A 19,113-nucleotide genomic window follows, 5' to 3' on the forward strand; every position below is an offset into this window, starting at 1 on the left:
CTCTCTTGCGTGTAGTTTTTATCCAGTAACTAGGAATTGGCTTTGGGGAGGAATCAATCTGAAAAGCATTTCACTGAGTATTTGAAACATGTTGGATTGCTTTAATTAATATTTTTTAACGTTTCAAGGCTTTCGTAGAAGGTTCAACCCCCCTAATCCCCTATCTTAGTTTTGTCACTGTCCACTGATGCATTGATATGCTCATTTTAGATTCATGGATTATTTAACCTTAAAAGTAGAAGTCAAAGTTCCCTAGGTGGCAGGCCATTTTCCATCTCCATGCAAATTTTGACTAAGTCTTTATTTATGACATATGCTTTATTCGTATGTGATTCTTCAACTAAAAAATTTGAAATGACTCAAGAAAATATTTGTTATGAAGAGCAGAGAGGATTTCCCATCTCATTGACAGCAATATAAGTGATGTAATTAGAAGCATGCACTCTTCATTTCTTTTCTTGTTAAATTTGTAGATTGAATTAAATCTTTTATTACATTAGGGTATTGAGATTTCTCATTAAAAGTGGTAAGTATTCAAAATCTTCTAAAATCTACTAAATTAAAAAAGTTTGTATCTGCTATTCATCAGCAAAAAAGGAAATTCTGGTAACCATGTACAAAATAAATATGTTGAAGAATTGATTGATTATTGTTTCTTTGGCTTAATTTATTGTGATATTCAATTTATAAAAAAAGTATTAAACATAAGAAAGTATTTCTAAAATGTTTGTAACACTTCTAATAGTTACGAAAGAACTAAAGTTTGCTATTAATAATTCATCTCATACAACAACTGGACTTCAGTGCTTTAAAGATACAAAATAATTTTGGGTGAATACAACAGATTAACAATTTAAAGTTAATCTCAGGAGTCCATCTTTTCTGTGATTAACTTATCATGTACATAACTTCAGCCAAGGAAATATATTTAAAAGGTGAATGTGAATAATTAACAATAATTATCTTGGAATTTTTTTATTCAATTTCCTAAATAGTTGGTTTAAAATATACAATGCATACAAGTCACATATTTTAAAATCTAACTATGAATGAGTCATTTATGTACATATCTATACAAAAGGGCTATGTTTAAAATACATTAAGTCTCCTGTGACTGTATGAGCTGAAAAGCACATTGGATAGACCTACCATCTATGCGGAGTTCAACAAAATATTGGAGCAGTATGCCAGGCTGGATTACACCAATTTCTACTTATAGTACCTTCAAACTGCTGAGTATATAAGTTTTATAAAATATAAAATATGCTACGACAAGACACATAAAGCTCTAGTCAATAAAAATAAAAATTGAAGGATTGATAGAAAATTATTAAAACTATATAATACCATAGGTACCCATTTAAAAAATATTTTGACCTAAATATATAAACATTTTAACATTCATAATAATTTATGAGATTGGGTAAAAATATACATAAATGTAACACACTTATAACAAAGGAACAGATGGGTTTGATACCACAAATGTCGTGATTTTTACTATGAAGGTTTACCATTACAAAATAAAATGTTATTACATTTTGTTATGTTGATTTGCAACAAAACTATCTTCCACTGTGGTTACTCAATCCAAATAACCTTTATCTCCCAGTATCATAAAAATACACTGAATGGTGTCCAGCATTGAATAAGCCTTCATTACAGAACTGGTTCTATATTTAGTGAAAACTTTTAATGCAATATAGTGTCTACTGCAGTCGACATGCTAATTTTTGCTATATATATATATATATATATATATAATATATATATATAACATAAAATTCAGTTAATGACGGCACAAAACATATAAATCTTTGGTGGTAAAACAACCTGGCATATCCTTTCCATTGTAGAATATCTAATCCTGTCATAAAATAAAATGATTTAATAACAGTAACCATGATATAAAATTGCACAAACAAATCAATATAATTTACACATATCAATAGGAGCTTAAAGTAGTTATAAGTATTGCTTGTCGTAGTCAACATTAACAACACGATTTATACAGAACAACGCACGCCACACACTCCACTTCCTCACAAGCTCTGGAGTCTTGTGCGAATCTCAACATTTAATATCATGCTTCGTATTCTCTTTCTTACATTATTATTACTTTTACATGTTCTTACAATAAAAAAAATTAAGTCATAAATTAAAATGTTGAAAAATGCTGTAAACATTTAAATAAGATAACATTTCAACTGTAAGCTGGTCTTGTTTCTGAATAGATTAATGATTGAAGTGTTAAAAAGTAGAAATACAAAATTATGGTAACAAAACTATAGCTAAGTGTTTGGATTAAAGAGCAAAATGTAATATGATATTTAAATTTCAAATAGTTAAAATTGTTTCAAATGTACTACAGTTCAAAGCATTGTATAAATATCATGTAACTGGATCATTTACTTGAACCTTAAAAAATAAATTTTCATTTAACTGAAAACCAGAGTAAATAAATTAGAAAAATTAAATGAGAGCATGAAAATTATAAAATCTAGTATACAGTATTACTGTAATATTTTAACTACTCTACATTTATTTTGAACTGGATTTTTGACTAAATAGTCAAAAGAAAAATAAATGATTTTAATAAGATGTAGAATATTAAAATAAACGTAAATGCATTAAAGGACTTCTAGACATTCGACTCTAATGTTCAAAATAAAATTATGAGAATTGCTCTATTTGCTCAACTGAATTATTTTAAGGCACCATAATAACACAGTTCAAAATGAAAAAAGTTGTATTAATTGTTATGAAACCAATTATTGCTTCATTATAGTGTAGTGTTTAATTTGTTTTCTAGTCTATATATTACCTCTGTTACAAAAGAATTCAAGTCAAGAACCATATTCAAAAACAAGACAAACTAATTTTCATTCAGTGAGAAGCTTAAAAATTAAGACGATTCAACATACAATGTTTAAAACACTTTAATAAAATGACGTAACACCAATATAATCAAATCGAAAGCAACAAACTTATTAACGAGTAAAGGAACCATGAGTAGGAAGGATTGGCTACAAGGAACACTATTGTATCTGGTACTACCAGTCTAGCTTCAGCCACATTTAGTGTAGTGAGAAGAGAGAGCTACAGTAACTTAACTATTATCTGGACTGGATATAGAGATAGACTGATACTTGAGATATTCAACCTTTAAAATGTACAAACAAATTATTGCATAACGTTTTTAACAAATCATCATATTTATGCTTAGTAAATATCATTTCAACAAAATAGTTATGAGTCAAAATAGAAAGTGAGTTTATTGTCAGTCTATGTTTATTTCCTGTCACACTAACTGTCTAATGTTATATTATTCCATGATGATAATCAGTCCAGAAACAAGGGAAATTTCTCAATACATTTGCAATGTAGTTTTCATTTTTTAAGATATGACATGAGGTGGGAAAGCTCTTTATATTTAAACCTTTTCCAATCAAATGTGTAGATTTTGAAGCTGTTTCATATATTTAAGAAGTTATGTAAAAAGTTATGCTATACGTTTAGTTGATCAGTAGGGAGCTACTTTAAAGTGCATTGAAGTAATGCTCTTTTATACTATTTACTGAAATTATATATTACAGAATATTCATGACATGTACTCTTCTATCAAACAATAAAGTACTGAAACGGTACATATAAAAACAATAAGTAGTAGTGTGCCATTCAGATTTTCAACACAGTATTACATGGATTTTCTGTTGTAATTAAAATAGACTTTATAGTTTGATTAATAAAAGAATACAACAAAATGCCATCAACACGCACTAATATACTTTTAAACGATTAAACTTATTTGAATCTCTTATTAAAAACACATATTAGATGACAAACAAAAGTAGTTCATGATTAACAACAGGAAAGTTTACATCACTATTTTGTGGCTTTGACTTTCTCAATAACAAGAAAGAAACTTAGTGGAATATGGCAGGATCATCATTAAATACTTTAAATTTATAGTAATAACTTATTAGTTAAATGAGTAACACAGTAGAACAACATGCACTGTGATTTGTAGATCACTAGCTGATATGGTAAAGTAAAAGAGAACATGGAGCCAGTCAGTAAAGTAAGTAAATAATTAAAATAGGCCGTTTCAAGTGAGATTTCGTCACGAAATCACCAAATAAAGTCAGAGAACACTGGATTGTCATAATCCCTTAGCTAAGTCCTTATATACAGAATATCAAAATCTTATCCACATTTCTTATCAAATATTACTCACTTCAATTCACTTCTTTGGTAACTAAAAACATTTTTGTTTCTTTTAAAAAGTAGTTCACTTCACTTTGCATCCACTGTGTTTGCAAACTTTTTTATAAAACTGTCTGTGTTCGTGAATGAGCATCCTATAGCAGCTAACTAAGTACAGTAAACAAATAAAATCACCTGCGTAGAGTGTTCGTGTATCAATTGAAAGGAAACACATTCAAGCCCAGTGAAAATATCAGCACCATTCACCAATCACAACGCCGGAAACTCAGACTTATAGCAGTATCCACAGCACTAACATGGCCGGGTACTTATTACCTTATACAAAAATAAAGGACTGGTGTATAAAATATACACAGTCATTTGATTATTCACAAATTAACTTTACACATTAAATAAGAAACGTCAGTCCTAGTACGGAGCTAGAATACAAAAGTATATAAAACGACGAACCAAAAACTATACACGATTAAAGTTACAATTACTGCAGTTCTTAAAATCTGAATAACTTTATAACTTAATATTGCCCCGATAACTGTGATTCTTAACAGCATATTTGGGAGTCAATTTCCCCGTATAGTTCTATCACAGTACTTTAATTATTTGGATACTGGCTCACGTCGAATCGTCGTGTCGGTGAGTTCGTCTTTTTCTTTTTCGTCTGGCATCTTTCCTGAAAGTGACATTGCCTGGGTCATCAGCCAGCTGCGGGTATCGCTGAACATTGTGGATGTCAGTCCCCTCGTAGCCTTCAACCCTACCCCTCAAGGTCAATTCCTCTCTCTCTTCCTCGGTCCACTCTCCTCTTCCACTCAGACCAGACGTGATTAATGCCTTCTCCAACTCCCATGCTCGCTCAACTGCTCGTTTATGAGCGTGCTTCAGTAGACGGTGTCTCTCCTGCTGTGGATCTGCACCGTAGCGAATGGAGACCACTGCATCTGCACTGTGGAGTCGAAGCTCTTTGCCATCGGCTGTCTCGTGGGTTGATACGTTGAACATACCACCAAGCCTGCGCAGCTCCTCCAGGTCATCCCTTAATTTTAAAGCATTGTCCTGAAACAAATATAAAAATTACTTGCATGAAGATTATGTGAAATATTATTAAACAGTTACAAAAATTATTTACAGTTTTCCTTCTAGACTAATTCTGAATTTTCTCTACATAACATTCTATGTAACACTTCAGGAAAATTATTCTTTCAACTACAACATAAAAACAGAGATTTAATACAGTACATATAAATTATATTGTAAAATCATAAATACCTTGACAAAATAGAAGAGGTCCTGATCATGTTGTGTAAAATGAAGGTCAAGGAAGTGCGAGTTGTTGAAGACGGAAGTAACAACGTCTTGCACAACACTGTTGACTCCCTCTACGACGGAAACCAGAGCTCGGCCGCCAGAACGAGAAATGAGTAGCCCCTCACCAAACACTGAGCGACGATATGCTACTCTCGGCAACAGGTTGCGAGTTCGAGACTCCATCTTGAGGAGGGGTTGGGGAACAAAGTCCAGGGAACCAAACTGGTTGGTTACCTACAAAATATTCCCATTTAAGTTTATGCAACTGTTTGAAAAGAAGTAAATAGTTGGGCGTAGGGTATGGTTTGATATAGTTCAGTAAATTAACTATAAACATTTTCAGATATTTAGTTTATAATGCACTTAAAACCATGTTCATTACTTAATTTATTTGTTGAGTTTGCCAGATTTCCAACTTTTTCCTTTAGAAAAGGTCAATCAGATATTAAGACTTTTGCTGTTCTAAAATTATTTTGTAACAATAATAAATGTATTACATTTATTGGACAGACAGAGAGCAAAGGTGGATTTCAACAAAGAGATTATTATATGATGAGTAGTCTTACTTTTTCCAACTTGGAGAGTGAATACTGTCAGTACCTACTGGGTTTACTAACAGCTTTATTAAGTACTCAGTAAATACAAAATATATCATTACACTACAGGTATTTCTGTCTCTATTGCACTGATTCTCCAAGTAGAAAAATGTAAGTCTTCTCATCCTATCATATTTATACATTACAGTTCGTTTAAAAGATTATGTGACTTCAACGTCTTAAACTGCTTGAATTATATTAAGACAAGAATGTCAGATAAATCACAGCAGTTCAGCCTATTTGAAAAAAATTAATTATTTAATACAATACTTTTGAATTATAAAACAGAAGTCTATAAACTACTGTTTATTTAAATGAAAGTAATTAAGTATTCTAACCAAATTTGAAGATTTCTCTTGCTAAGCGCATTTGAAGACACTTCCTTAGTTTCATGGGTGAATGTGTGTATCCCCATCGACTACCACTTTGTTTTACAGTTGACCCCAAGAGCCATATACTCTCGTCACCAGTTACGATACGATCGATGATGGTTTCCACTTTTTGGAACCCACCTTGCACATAATTTGTAGTAACCAAGTTTACCAACCACTATTTCATGAACTAAACTCCGTGATATATAGGGGAAATGTTCTCAGAGTTTTATAATCATGTTTTTTAATAATGATGATTTTCATGGCTAGTTTTGTTGATTTTCACCACTAGGCCTACCACTGTGATGCTCATTGTGAACACTGGTTCGTCCATTTTTAAAATCAATGCCTCTCTTGGCTTTCATTCATTATCCTTGATCATACAATCATAAATCTGACAATAAATTTCAATTCTTGTGATATTTCGCCAACAAAAACCTTACCACAGATCACACTTCACAACTGGCGGAATTTTAAATGGCAGTACTCATATCAACACCACTGTATACAGTATAATAAGCATGATGCACAATCTCCATGGCTGGTTGAGTATTGAGTGTAGGAACACCAATATGGCGGTTCCTACACTCAATACTCCTACATGTTCCAGATGAAAAGATGGCGGCGCTAGCCCTACCCATTGCCACGCCATGTCAATACATCTGTTATTTTCTGGACAGCCCTCATATATAAAAAAAGTTTATATTTTGTCATATAAATAAATATAAGAGTTCCATAAGTAAGGCAGATGAGTTATTGTACTGTATTATCAAGCACTCCAGTTGTACAATAACCCAATGAGATATATAATAGTCTACTCACCTTGTCAACGATACACTGGAGTCCGGACATGACCCCAAAATCAGGTGCCAACTGCTGGGAGGTGACCACAGCCTGGGGTTGGTACACCATATTACGTGTGTAGGATGATCCGAGCATGTGTTTCACATCATAACCATAAATCTTCAACCAACTGCTCAGATCTGTAACAGCATATAAGTGTTATAACATGTTTAATGAGAGTTATATAAGATGAACAGTAATTAACAGCATTTCATTAAGTTTTGTTTGCGTGCAAATAAAATTGATTGTTTATTTGTTAGTGAAAGGATATAATTGGGCTTGAAATAGCTTACCAGTCATGTAGTTGACCTGTTGAGAGCTGTCAGGGTTGATCGGGTCGTTGTTATGGAAGCGGTAGATAAACACATCTGTGGGAGCAGTCAGCTGATTAGCAAGTCTCTCCCAGTCTGGGGTCATCCACTGGCCCACAGAGGGGTCGTACCAGCGCAGTTTCAGGTAGAGGAGACTGGTGTGTGGGTCTGGGATGCCCCCTTGGTAGTCGATGGGCAGGAAAAAGTCTGGGTTGGAATCACGAATTATTCTGCCGAAAGGTGTCCTCCTCAGTTCTTTGATTATGTTTCCATTGGTGTCGAACAATGCAAGAGGTGATCCATTTTGATCAGACGCAACATAGAATCTGAAAATATACTCAGTGCAGGACTTTGCTAGGTATTATCTCATAAAGATGTTTAAATGATCCCTACAAATAAGATAATGGATAAAGTTAATTGTCTTATGAAACTGCTTTATGTAGTGATGTAATTGCATATTTGAATGCAATAGTTTAAATAGAAGTACCAAAACATTTGTATTGAGTTTGTTTACGCAAATTATAATATTAAATTAATTTAATTCTCACGAACTTCATATAAACAAAAATTAAATATATCCTACCTCTGTTCTGATGTTTCTACTGCAACGAGGACTTCCTTTTCATCATACAAATATCGGAATGTTCGTCCAGTCTTGGGATAGTGCAGATGAGTGAGGAGGTATGGTGAGTGAGGGTCGGCGTACAGGAACTGAGTGATGTTGCCTTGTGCATCCTGTAAGGCGAGCAGGCGGCCACGGTCATCGTACCGGTACCATGCGGTGAAACGATCTCGCTCAGTTGCATGACTGAGTTGTCCACGTGAGTTGTAGCGCAGTTTTGTCTCTCCTCGTCTCACCACAAACCCTCGTGCATCGTATCCATTCAGTTCCACGTCACCTACCTGAGGATAGAACAAATTCAAATTAAACTATTCATCCAATTAACAACAATCATCATTGAAAATCAATGATGATATATTTGATGATATCAGTGATATCAATCAATATCAATATCAATGATTTCAATATAGTTTTTTTATTGGTAACAAACATTGTTTCATTATTGTATATATTCAGTTAGAGCTTTAAAATCATAAAATCATTATCAAATTAACATCTTTAAGTATAACCTTTGAATGTATTAGTTACACGAGAGATAACTCATACAATGCTATCAACTGGTGTATGGAAAAAGTGAGTTCTGAGACTGTCCTCTGTAGAGTGAGAGGCTAAAGTAGTAAACATTTGAACAGAAAAATCCAAATAAGATGGTGCAGCCCAAGTGTTAGATCTCAGAACTAACTAAAATAATCCACCAGACCTAAGCACACCTTGCCCATATGAATGATTTGCAACTAATACAATCAAAGGTATATCGTCTGAGTTTTCTGGTTCACACAGTTTTAATAGTTTGCTAAGATTATTACAATAATACATATATTGCAGTTTTTCAGCAATGCTGTGGAAAGTCATCTGCAATCAAGAAATGTTAAATTGAATAAGTTAAAATGTCATATTGTTTTAAAGTTCAAAATAGTAAAACTGTTAGCAATGTGTAGAAACAGTGTGAGCTGAAAGCTTAGTAAAAGATAGATATGACACCATACACAAGATCACTAATAACAATAATAAATCAATAATAATTTTAAATTGTTTTAACTATACTTTAGTTCCTAAGCATCTCATTGCCTGGTGTTGAGCTATGCAATGTAGTAAGTCCTGGTGTTAAAGTAGTTAATTCACAGGCTTTTTAATCCAATTGACTCTTGTCAAATGCAGCAATAAAACCCTAGCAACAGCAATAACTAATTATAATAAATATATATAAAGAGAATCTTAAGAATTCAATTTCCCACAAACATCAATAACTTATTGATTGAAACTATGGTTTTAGGTATTGTATTTTTTTTAAGTTCAAATCTCAATAGAAAAAAGATTTTAAATTAAAATTTAGGAATACTTTGAACATTTTCCAAAGAGCACTTGTAGTGTTATAATACTAAGAGAGAACTCTTTTACATATTTAACTATTCAACTGAATTGAATTGTATTTATAGTACTTATTGTAAAAGAACCATTTCATGTTTTATGTATTGCAAAAAATATTTAAAAGAATTTCACTATGCCATTATCAAATAACAGATTTAAGAGCAATTATTAAAATCCTCAACAAACCAACCATGTATTACGATATTTTATAAATAAATCAAAATTATCCAGTAAGTGAAGTGATATTCTTCTTACCTGAACAACCCTGTCACCACTGTCATATCCCAAAGTCAACTTCTGGCCTTGTTCCATGACGCTGACAATGTTGCCATTTTCATCATACACAAACTTCCAGTCACTGGTACCGACCACTTCCAGCACGTGTCCATCAGCACTGTATGTTATTCTCTCCATGGAAGATGTGCGCCCAATTAGCAGCTTCTGAGCACTGATGCGGCCCCGGGAATCATACTCCAACTCCATCCTGTTGTAGACACAGTATTTATAGTTTACCCACAAGTGAAACAATCAACAACTTTTGACCACTGTGACTTTAATTAGATCAGTGTTTTGTTTGAAATAAACTGCGTATTTTCATCTTACCTCAGTGTACCATTGTTATCTTTTGACTGTATGACATTACTACTGCAGATAATTAAAAAAATACAAATCTTTAATCTTTTTTCAATTAATAATCTTTTAGTACATCATACAAAATCAAAGTACTTAGTTCCATCCTTGATTTTACAATAGAACAGACCTTGCACCTGTATGAGAAGTACATGGCAAAAATAATGTGTGGTGATAACACATCTTGTTAAATCTTGTAAATCACATTGCAATAAAAGTGGTGGACTGAATTAAATAACAGGAAAAATATTTATTATCATTGTCAGAATTTACATTGAAGAAATTATTTAATGCTTATAGTGTAATGTATAATTCTATAGTATATTATGTTTTCTGTCAGGTAGAACAGAGAAAATGTTTCAGAACGGTAAGAAATTTTAGTATTGGATGATATATTTTCTCAAGGAAATATTACATGATCAAAGAATCTGTGTAGTTATTTTGTTATGTATTTATTGACACTTTGGCACATCAAGTCAGATCAGTGTCTAATATTTGGAGAGTTATAATTCTGCAAGTGCAAGTAGCATTAGTGGACATGTTAATGTTATTTAAATTTAAACAGTTGATATCGCTTTATAACAAACATGGGTACTATTTTCTTTCTAAAACATAGTTGAAAACTACTTATTCAGTTTTCTGTTGTAAAATATTCAGTAAAATAATAAATGATTCAGAATACATATTTATTTCTTACAACCCAAAATACACATTTATTTAATAATTAAAAATTTGATATACCTGTATACATCAAAAGACTTGATGTTGACTAGCACTGACTTGACTCGAGCATGCGAGTCATACTCCGTGATGGTGAAGAACTGTTTGGAGGTATCCTGCATGACGGAACGGTTGAACGTGTTACGGTAAATCCTAAGATCACTGACACCCTCCAGCATACCGAGGTTCTGACTGAACTTCATCCGTAACTTGGGCAGTTCCTTTCCGTCAATGTCAACTTCCACACCTGATATTCTAGCGTTGCCGTCATACTCATATCTAAAACAAACATAACAGAAGTTTTAAAGTGATTTTACTGATACTATAGTAATATTGTAGTAAATGAAAGCAATAAATAATACTGTTTGATATTAATAAAATACTAATATTAATGTTGTAGGAAGACAGAAAAAGAATAGATAAAAAAGATAAGGGGAGGTGAAGTATGGAAGAGGAGATCAATAACAAACAAGAGTGGGTTTGGGAGTGTTTTTATCAAGATCGAGGTTTAACCCTTTAAGTGCCAAGTTTTCAATGGTACTGTTATAGGCTATTGCCAGGTTTATTTGCTGCGCACAGAGTTACTCCACAGTCAGCAAAAATGTAGTATGTTTCTCGTCCACCATAATCAACTTCAGCAATATCATCATTTACTAAAATGCCATAAAATCTCCTGATTCGTCACGTCAGGTCATGGTTGATAAATTGAGTCTGAAAAGTTACATGAATGTCTAATTCACAACAATGCATCCGGAAAAATTCAAAATTGATAAAATGTCCTTATCATTATTACAACTAATTCCTGCATTACGGACTAGATCACAATAAAAAAATAAAATAAAATAAACGTGCAGTAGCAATTTAAAAATGCTATTGTAAAAATAAGTAAACAATAACATTATGTTTTATCGTCCATGTAAAACTTCACCATGTGCTTTTGTGTAGTTCCTTAGTTGACTAAGATTATGTAGCAATTAAACAACACTAGTTTGGATTTGTAGTAGTTCAAATAAACACTAATAGAGGCCATTGTGTATCATCTTATAGCTGTCAGGCACCGTGTGGCGAAACAACATGATAACACAGACATGGTAGTCAAGGGGTTAAAGCCATGGGATGTGAAATTAAAGATATGTTGCTCTGAAGTGGAATTACTTTTCACATTGAGTTCAAAGTCAACAGTAATCATTTTTAGTAAATAATTCATTCTTATCGATTCTCTGACAACTATAAAACAAATTTCATCATCATTTGTTGTGTCAAAGAAGGTTTTATTTAGATTTCTTTTGTTAACCAAATAGTCTTGATGGTTTTTATCGTATAACTAAAGAAAATGAAATAAAACTAAAGAAAATTATTATTAAATACCTGTAGTTAGTGTTGTGAAGGCCACTTTTGCTTCCAAACTTCAATTTCTCATCTTTCAAGATTCCCATGTGATATTTGAATTCGTGCTTCAGTTCAAAACTAGGCTCAATAATGTCTATATTTTTAACCAGACTTGTGCTTTCTTGGTAGGTGTAATGTATTGATGAAAGACCTGAAATAAAGAGGAATAATTGTTTTATTTACCTGTAGATTATGGACTTGATATAAGAAAAATATAATGATATCAATTACTTTTTTTTATTACTTGATATAAATATAACGTAATAAAAAAAACATATTTATCAGTTTGAACTTACCAGCTAATACCGTATCTAGTTTGCCAGATTGGTCATAAACGTAAGCAACTCGACCAGATTGGTGAGGGTACAGTTTGGCCAAGACCTGACCTTCATCATTGTATCGCAGTTCGAACGGGTGTCGACTCATGGGAGAGTAATACTGATACTTGAAGAATCCAAGAGAAGTTTGCAGAGAGAAGGCGTGGATGTGACCTCGTGGTGTTGTCAAGGACTGGAGAGCTCCGGCGTCATCGTACTGAAGCAGATAGTCACTGCCTCGTGGCGTAGTCACCTTCAGAGGCTACATCATACATTATAACTTAGATACATAGTGATACAGATATATCTAAGAACAACAACAATATCCTGCAAAATAAAGAAGTGAAGATTAAGTCATAAAAAATAGTTTTTTATGTTGATTGATCACATAATAGGAGAAATTGATTTACACTGAAAATAAGAAGACTGCCAATTTCAATATATATTATATTTTATTAAACAGGCTGTACAGAAAATAAAAGATGTTTTGTGTTATTACAACAGTGGATGGGGTCAGATCGGCAGACTTGGTGTTATAAAGTTTCCACACCCAGTATGTATTTAGCAATAACTGCACACTGTGCACCTCCTTCTTTATTGTCTTTAAAGAGATTATACACTGTAATGAAAACTGCTATAACTTATTAATCACATTCTGTCATTATGTTTTTCTTTGGCAAAAAAATCCTTTGGCAATTGAAATTTGTCAATAACTGTGATGTGTATGGCATGCCTAGCCTTATAACTATTCTATGATTACAAGATTTTCATATATTTCCACATTTCACAGAGTTTGATGGGTAAAATTGCATTGGAAAAGCTGGATTTATTGAAAAGATTTGTGGAAGTTGGGTTTTGAAAGTCCTAACAGACTCTCTATAGCACTGACCTTCCTCAAAGATTACAACAAAATGTTAACTAAGTTATCAATCATATCATAACTGGATATAAGACGGCTGAAGCACATCATTTGGGAAAATAAGTCAGTCTATTCCGATACCAGACTACATGCTGGTTGGAACCAGTGATTGAAATCACAGGTAATAGATTTCAACAGAAACATTATTGAAAATCATATACCTTAATAATTATGAATATAGCTTAAGAATGTACCTTTAAGAATTTAGACTTGTAATCTTGTTTTCATTTTATTAAATTTATAATTTTTAAACATATATTATTTTCTGGATAGTCTTTTATTTTTGTTATATTAAATTTATATTACAATATAATATAATATTATTAATTTTAGAGAAATGTTTAATACTGATTTGCTTACCAAGCTGCTGAACATGTCTTTGAAGGCATACAGTGTTGAAGTTCCATCAGCATAGCGGATTTCTGCTAGCCTGCCTGATCTGTCGAAGCTGTAACTTTCACTGAGTTGTCCCCAACGCCAGGTACTCAGTCGGCTGAACCGATCGTATTCCAATTCAACACCAGCAAATACACCATTTCTGTAAACGTACAAAAAACATCTTTATAGTATTTTAAATCAACATTATTTCAATTCTAAGAAGGTAAAAATAATTAAATTTTCTTTTCTTTCGTGATCTCAATATAAAACTAATTTCCTTTATATTTTACTGAGTTAAAATGATTGTGATTACATTCAGATTGTTTAGGTTTTCATAAATAATACAAATTTATCGAATAATATCATATCAAAAAAAGAAAAAAAAACCTAGCAATTTAAAAACTTTTCCTACGTTACAGAAAATGTTGCCCGTTTGGTAATTAGTGGTGTATTGGTGAACACCTATAATTTTTAACATTTTAGAAATTTGTACCCCAGTTAATTTTTTAACACTTTGTACCCTGAGCCCGAGTATAGCTCGGGTCGTGTTATTTAATTTTATTATTTAGCTCAGTCATCTTATTTTTGGATTCAAACATTTTTATTATGTTCATTGGTTGTCTAAGTTCGTATTTGTTGGTTTTGAGATCCCTGGGTCACGTTTTAGTAATGATATACGTATATTTTTCGTCGTACTACAAGCGAGACAGCTGATCGTAGGCGCCGCAGCTGATCGTCGGTACTGTCAGTTTGCTTTGTAGTGTTTCATGTTGTGTGTTGTTGTGACTCTTAGTGATGTCTTACTAAGTTTTTCTACAAATCTTGCCGACAAATACTGAAGCAAATGTTATTATAATGTATTCTAAATGTGAATTTAACTGTTTGTAAATAATCAGAACTTTAGTTTCTTACTGAATGAAGTAAAGGCAAATGCAAACAATGTGAGGTTATCTGTGTGTTTTGTTTTGTATTTACACTCGCTTTGTTCTTTTTTCTCGACTTTCAGTTGATATATTCTTTACATATTATTTTCGAGTTTAAATTATATGTGTGATGAAATCAAAAGTGATGCAATTCTCGCGATCTTTTGTTTGACTCCGAGTCGGAAAGTGACGATGGTTTTGATACACACCTGGGACCAAATATTGATTTTATGAACGATCTAAACGAAAATGTGCGAGATCTTCTATTTGATTCAGACCATTGTGCTTTAAAAATTATCACATTAAGGCGAACTACCTGAACTAACAAGCTATGTAGCAAAAACTTTTTTTATATTTTTTACATTACATTCAATATTATTTAATAATTTTATTTTTTAAATAAACTTTATATTTGTACAGATTTAAAAAAGTACGTATCTCTATCTTTAAAAAGATATATAGTATGAGCTTATAACATAATTACTGTAATAACACAGAAATTTTTTAAAAGCATCATAAAACCCTAGGGAGCCACGCCGAAACATGTATTAAGGGCCCAGGGTACAAAGTGTTAATAACAGCGTTATTGACAGTTACATAGAAATTAATCATAACTAGTTAGTTGATTGGACATAAGGAAGACTGGAAAATATTATTTCCAGACTTTACGTTGTTTACCATTAACACAATGTAGGAAGTCAGCTGGATACATTGAATTCTGTAAGATACTACAGTTATCTTGTTTTTGGAAGGAAACAAGTAATAATATTTGAAATTACTATCCGAAACATAATCTTACAATAAGTTCAGTTTGTACCTACAATAATAATAACATTGGTGACACAACTTAACATTGTTGTAGCAATAAAATGTTTGTTATTGTTATTTAATGGTCTGTGTTTAAACTGAAAAATAGTATTGTCTATTCATTTCTCATAAAAAAATTGCAGAAACTAATATATTTTACTTCTAAAATGACTGTTGCCCCAGATGTAAATGTCAATATCATATAGTGTAATATTAATGTAAAGTATATATATTATAAATTGCATGTTTGTGACAAAATTTTCAAAAGTAAAATTTTAATCAGTTGACAAACACTAACCTGGGTCCCCATTTGACTGGTCTGGCTGTGCGATCGTAGGTAACATTGAGAAGCTCCACCCTGTCATCCATGAAGACTGCCACAGTTCCTGTCTCTCGGTCGTATTCAAGAGTTAACAAATTATCTCCGTTCACTCTCAGCTTGCGGCCCACCTGCACCACTGCTTTGCCTGCAAATAGCAGTTGAACGTTTGAGAATAGTTCCTTAATCAGTTGTGTTACCACCTAGCATGTTGAATTAATAATGATGAGTAAATTTGACTAAGAATATATAACAAAGGGAAGTCTATTACTTGAAGTATCAATTGAAATTAAGAGCAATACTACTATTTAAAAAAAAAATGAGACAAGAAGTTTTCCTACCTTGACTCCTTGGTTTGGCACCTGGTGCTCTCCTGAGGAAATAGCGCCATTCAAACCGATTGGCCAGGTCACCACCAATCTCAGTCCGTTGCTTGCCTGGCACTGGATAGCTCTCAGCCAGGACTGGGTCCGGATCTGCCAAGACCGAGTAGGCCACTGTGTCAGTGCTGACGATGTGACCCCATGGAGCAACTGTTGATACACTGCCGTCACTTGCCACCACTGTACGTTGCTCAGCTTCACCTGTTAGGTTATAATCTTTTGAGTTTACTGTATACAAATCAATATTTTGAATACTGATGTATAAAAACTCTCTTACTTTTAATCAGACCTAATTTAATAATTCTTCTTATTTGACCTTGTTAGTTTTCTTATTGATAAACAAAATATTAAAATAATAAATCAAATAGAAGACTCCAAAATACACATGAAACCAAACTTGCTCATGCTTTAGTAGCTATTTTAGCTCCTTCTATTTCATGTTGTGTCAATTGTTGTTGTTTTAGCCAACTTAAAGTAGTATTTCCTAATTAATTTTACAATGTTTAGTGGATACTGAAAATTTAGCATTCTTATTTATTTTTACTGTATGGATAAGAAATAGTAATCAATAACCCAAGAGAAATGTATATTACCTAATTTAGTAACAACAGTAGATCCCTTGATGAGCATGGAGAGAGGTTGTCTGTCATCATGAGTAACTTTGACAACGGCTCCTTTAACGCTGAGGTCAAACTCCAGCCGAAGCACCTTGCCTGTTGGAGTCACAGCTGCAGTGAGGCGACCGAACTCATCATATGAGTAGACGTATGAGCGGCCAGCTGAATCCAGCTTACTTCGCAGAAGACCTGTCGGCCCGTGGTAGTCCAGAGTGACATTGTAGTTATCTGGAGTACTGATCTCCATCAGGAGTTTCATTCTAGACATCCGCAGGCGACACTTTTGCCCTTTGGTATTCTCTATTGAATTTACCTGAAATTAAAAAACAAGTTTCTTTTCATTTTTGTTAAAAATATTAAGGTTACACACAAACCATGTGATTTCTCAATCCAGTTTTGATCATCTCTATTTTTCAGCACTACTTAGGATTCTCTTGATATTGTCACCAAAGTGTAATGTATGCTCTTGATTTTTAGGTCCTAGAGCACTATTTACTACCTTCTTTTTCTTTGAATACTGACAGATTACTTGCACCCTCATTATTTTATGTAACAAATGAGACTAGTTAGCTAACAGCTTCTTTTGAGAGAACACATAGTGAATGGTTCACCAGTATTTCACTATGTACAAATATTTTGTGTGAACTGGCCACAATATAATTTTAGCTACCATATCACCAATATTGTTTAAACAAAGCATTTGTGATCAAACTTCATTTTGTAGAATCTTGGAGCATTGGAAAAAAGGGTTTATCGTACTATCACTAGTATAAACAAATTCAACATTTTCCAATATATAATTTTTATTCTGTGCAAGGCCTTTCTGAATCAAAGATTCCATCATCAGGCACTTCACAAATTATCAAATGTTTACATTTTTAAATAATAATTAATTTTATAATAACATATGGTTAACAATTTGGATGTATGGTTAGCCAGTATAAAATATTTAATCAGAATTACATTTTTAATTTCTTTATAAATTGAGATGAGAGTAAAACTGAATTTTGAATCGGTCCGTCTTCATTGTTGATAAGATTGACCGATTGTTGAATCATACCGATTCAAAATTCAGTTTTACTCTCATCTCAATTTATAAAGAAATTAAAAATGTAATTCTGATTAAATATTTTATACTGGCTAACCATACATCCAAATTGTTAACCATATGTTATTATAAAATTAATTATTATTTAAAAATGTAAACATTTGATAATTTGTGAAGTGCCTGATGATGGAATCTTTGATTCAGAAAGGCCTTGCACAGAATAAAAATTATATATTGGAAAATGTTGAATTTGTTTATACTAGTGATAGTACGATAAACTTCATTTTGTTATTCAGGTACTCTAGAACACAAATTAGTTACTTTTTAATTTGTAAATGTGAGATAGCTACCATGGGCTAAAATCCACTGATTTTTGAGATCACGCATAGTATTTTATTTTAAGATATTGAATAAAATGATGTTTGCTGCATGGTTTTATCTCTGAAAATAATTTGATTGTTTAGTACCTGGCCTGTGTAGTCTCTCAGTAGGAACACTTTGTTTCCAGCTGTGTCTGTAACCGTGCTCAATTTGCCATTGCTCGTGTTGACATTGTAAGAGAACTGGTAGCTGGTTTCCCCTGTTAGGATGTTCTTAGTGGCAATGTGCTGTCCAAACCGGTTGAAAACATACATCTCTTGTGTTTCTGGTGAGTACACTTCATATTCACGGTTGGCTGTGGGCTCAGGAATGCTGGCTATTACAGAGCGGATCCTGGAAAACAAAATGCATTTAGAGAGGTGATAACGTGAGATTTTTATAATTTAATACAACACATTTCATACATCAGATAATTAATATTTATAAAAAATGAATCTATTGTTTATTACCTGTAGTTGGCTTGGTCAGCAATATGCAGAATGCCATCAGGTGCAACAACCACTGATGAGATCGTGTTGAACTTAGAGCTTGATGCTAGAAAATGATCCTGTTCAAAGCAGTCACAGCCTCTGTCAAGACAGTTGCATTTGGATTCTGCCCCAGCATAGTGGCTTATCTTCCCATCAGTACCTGAAAATA

The 19,113-nt window shown here is 32.7% G+C and overlaps 1 protein-coding gene across 6 annotated transcripts in view; it reads right to left on the reverse strand.

Moving 5' to 3' along the window:
- Positions 1-1,245: 1,245 nt before the first annotated feature.
- The window catches only part of LOC124357493 (teneurin-m), a 374,495-nt gene continuing 356,627 nt past the window's right edge, over positions 1,246-19,113 (reverse strand). For all 6 annotated transcript variants that reach the window (XM_046809345.1, XM_046809341.1, XM_046809344.1 and 3 more), the window contains 15 exons: positions 18,924-19,104; positions 18,561-18,807; positions 17,022-17,358; positions 16,387-16,629; positions 16,025-16,193; positions 13,979-14,156; positions 12,679-12,961; positions 12,362-12,533; positions 11,015-11,272; positions 9,899-10,127; positions 8,237-8,556; positions 7,636-7,979; positions 7,322-7,482; positions 5,494-5,766; positions 1,246-5,280 (listed from right to left, as the gene is read on the reverse strand). In XM_046809345.1, coding sequence (XP_046665301.1) covers positions 4,840-5,280; positions 5,494-5,766; positions 7,322-7,482; positions 7,636-7,979; positions 8,237-8,556; positions 9,899-10,127; positions 11,015-11,272; positions 12,362-12,533; positions 12,679-12,961; positions 13,979-14,156; positions 16,025-16,193; positions 16,387-16,629; positions 17,022-17,358; positions 18,561-18,807; positions 18,924-19,104 — 3,836 coding nt within the window. In that variant the 3' untranslated portion in view covers positions 1,246-4,839. The remainder of the gene's footprint in view (positions 5,281-5,493; positions 5,767-7,321; positions 7,483-7,635; positions 7,980-8,236; positions 8,557-9,898; positions 10,128-11,014; positions 11,273-12,361; positions 12,534-12,678; positions 12,962-13,978; positions 14,157-16,024; positions 16,194-16,386; positions 16,630-17,021; positions 17,359-18,560; positions 18,808-18,923; positions 19,105-19,113) is intronic.

Source organism: Homalodisca vitripennis, chromosome 3 (genome assembly GCF_021130785.1).
Source record: "Homalodisca vitripennis isolate AUS2020 chromosome 3, UT_GWSS_2.1, whole genome shotgun sequence".
Taxonomy (NCBI): Eukaryota; Metazoa; Arthropoda; class Insecta; order Hemiptera; family Cicadellidae; genus Homalodisca; species Homalodisca vitripennis.